This window comes from Toxoplasma gondii (genome assembly GCF_000006565.2).
Source record: "Toxoplasma gondii ME49 unplaced genomic scaffold asmbl.1657, whole genome shotgun sequence".
In the NCBI taxonomy this organism is placed as follows: Eukaryota; Apicomplexa; class Conoidasida; order Eucoccidiorida; family Sarcocystidae; genus Toxoplasma; species Toxoplasma gondii.
Genome location: NW_017383732.1, coordinates 1 through 1,009, shown reverse-complemented (window position 1 = coordinate 1,009; position 1,009 = coordinate 1). Strand labels below are relative to the sequence as shown.

General features: G+C 52.2%; 1 protein-coding gene across 1 annotated transcript; it reads right to left on the bottom strand.

The window, feature by feature from the left end:
- Window positions 1-289: 289 nt before the first annotated feature.
- On the bottom strand, window positions 290-1,009 carry TGME49_327100 (U5 small nuclear ribonuclear protein, putative; the record flags this gene model as incomplete). The annotated part of the gene is made up of 2 exons (XM_018783096.1): window positions 290-376; window positions 875-1,009. Coding segments are annotated over 2 exons (222 nt in total), but the record flags the coding sequence as incomplete, so codon positions are not given.

Below are 1,009 nucleotides of genomic sequence, written 5' to 3'. Positions count from 1 at the left end.
TGAGAGCCCGCAGCTGTCTTTCCTTTTCCCCACGACACTTAGAGTCTAGGCGCGACGTCAGGCAGGCCGGACTCTCTCCTTGAAAGAGAGAGTCGGGGCAAAAATCCGACTTCCCAGAAACGCGGATTTGTTCGGCATCCTGAGTGATAGAGAAACACAAACGGACTCTATCCTCTCGCAGGAAAGAGGCACGAGAGGCGCGGCGCGCGCATGCAAAAGCAGAGGTCCGAGAGCAAATCCTGAGAAACAGACTCGCTCGGTTGTCTCGCCGAAACATGCACTTGTCCGTCTAAAGAAACTGCTGCAAATCTGTCGCGATGTTGACCAACATAGGATCATCGAAGAACTTGGCAATCGAGACGTCTTCACTGAGACCCTGAGATACAAACAGAAATGCAACGCACACTGCCGTCCACCGGTTTTCCTTTTTTCGAAACCTCTCCGACCCCCGTGAGACCTTCCTTTCCCTCTCGCTCCGTCCTCTTTTTTCAAGTTGATGTTCTCTTGCCTCTTCCGCCTTTCTCTTCTTCCTACTGTCTTCTCTCGTTTCTCTGCCTGCCTCTCTCCACCCTTTGTCCCGTTTACTCTGCGACTTCCTCTCCCTCTCTGACTCTCCTTCACTCTTCTCTTTTATATGCTCTTCTTTCTGCATGCTCTTTCTCTCTCCCTTTCTCCCTTCTTCTCCACTCCTTCTCTAATTCCTCTCCCTTCTTGAACTCCGCACATGTCCCTCCTCCATCTTTCTCTCTGGCCCAGTGCTTCCCTCTTCATCTTTCTCTTCTCTCTCTCTTCCTCCTTCTTCCCTCTAATTCTATGTCCTTGTTCCCTCCTCTTCTCTCGGCGTTTCCGCCTCTTTCTCTCTGTCGTTCTTCACCTTTCTCCTTCGCGTTTTCAGCAGAAATTCTCTGGCGAGATGCGGAGCGGGAGCGGGCTCCAGGGGGCGCAGCAGAATTGCTTTGTCGAGAGGGTCACCCGGAACGATTGCCCAGTGGTCGAACATCGAGAGACA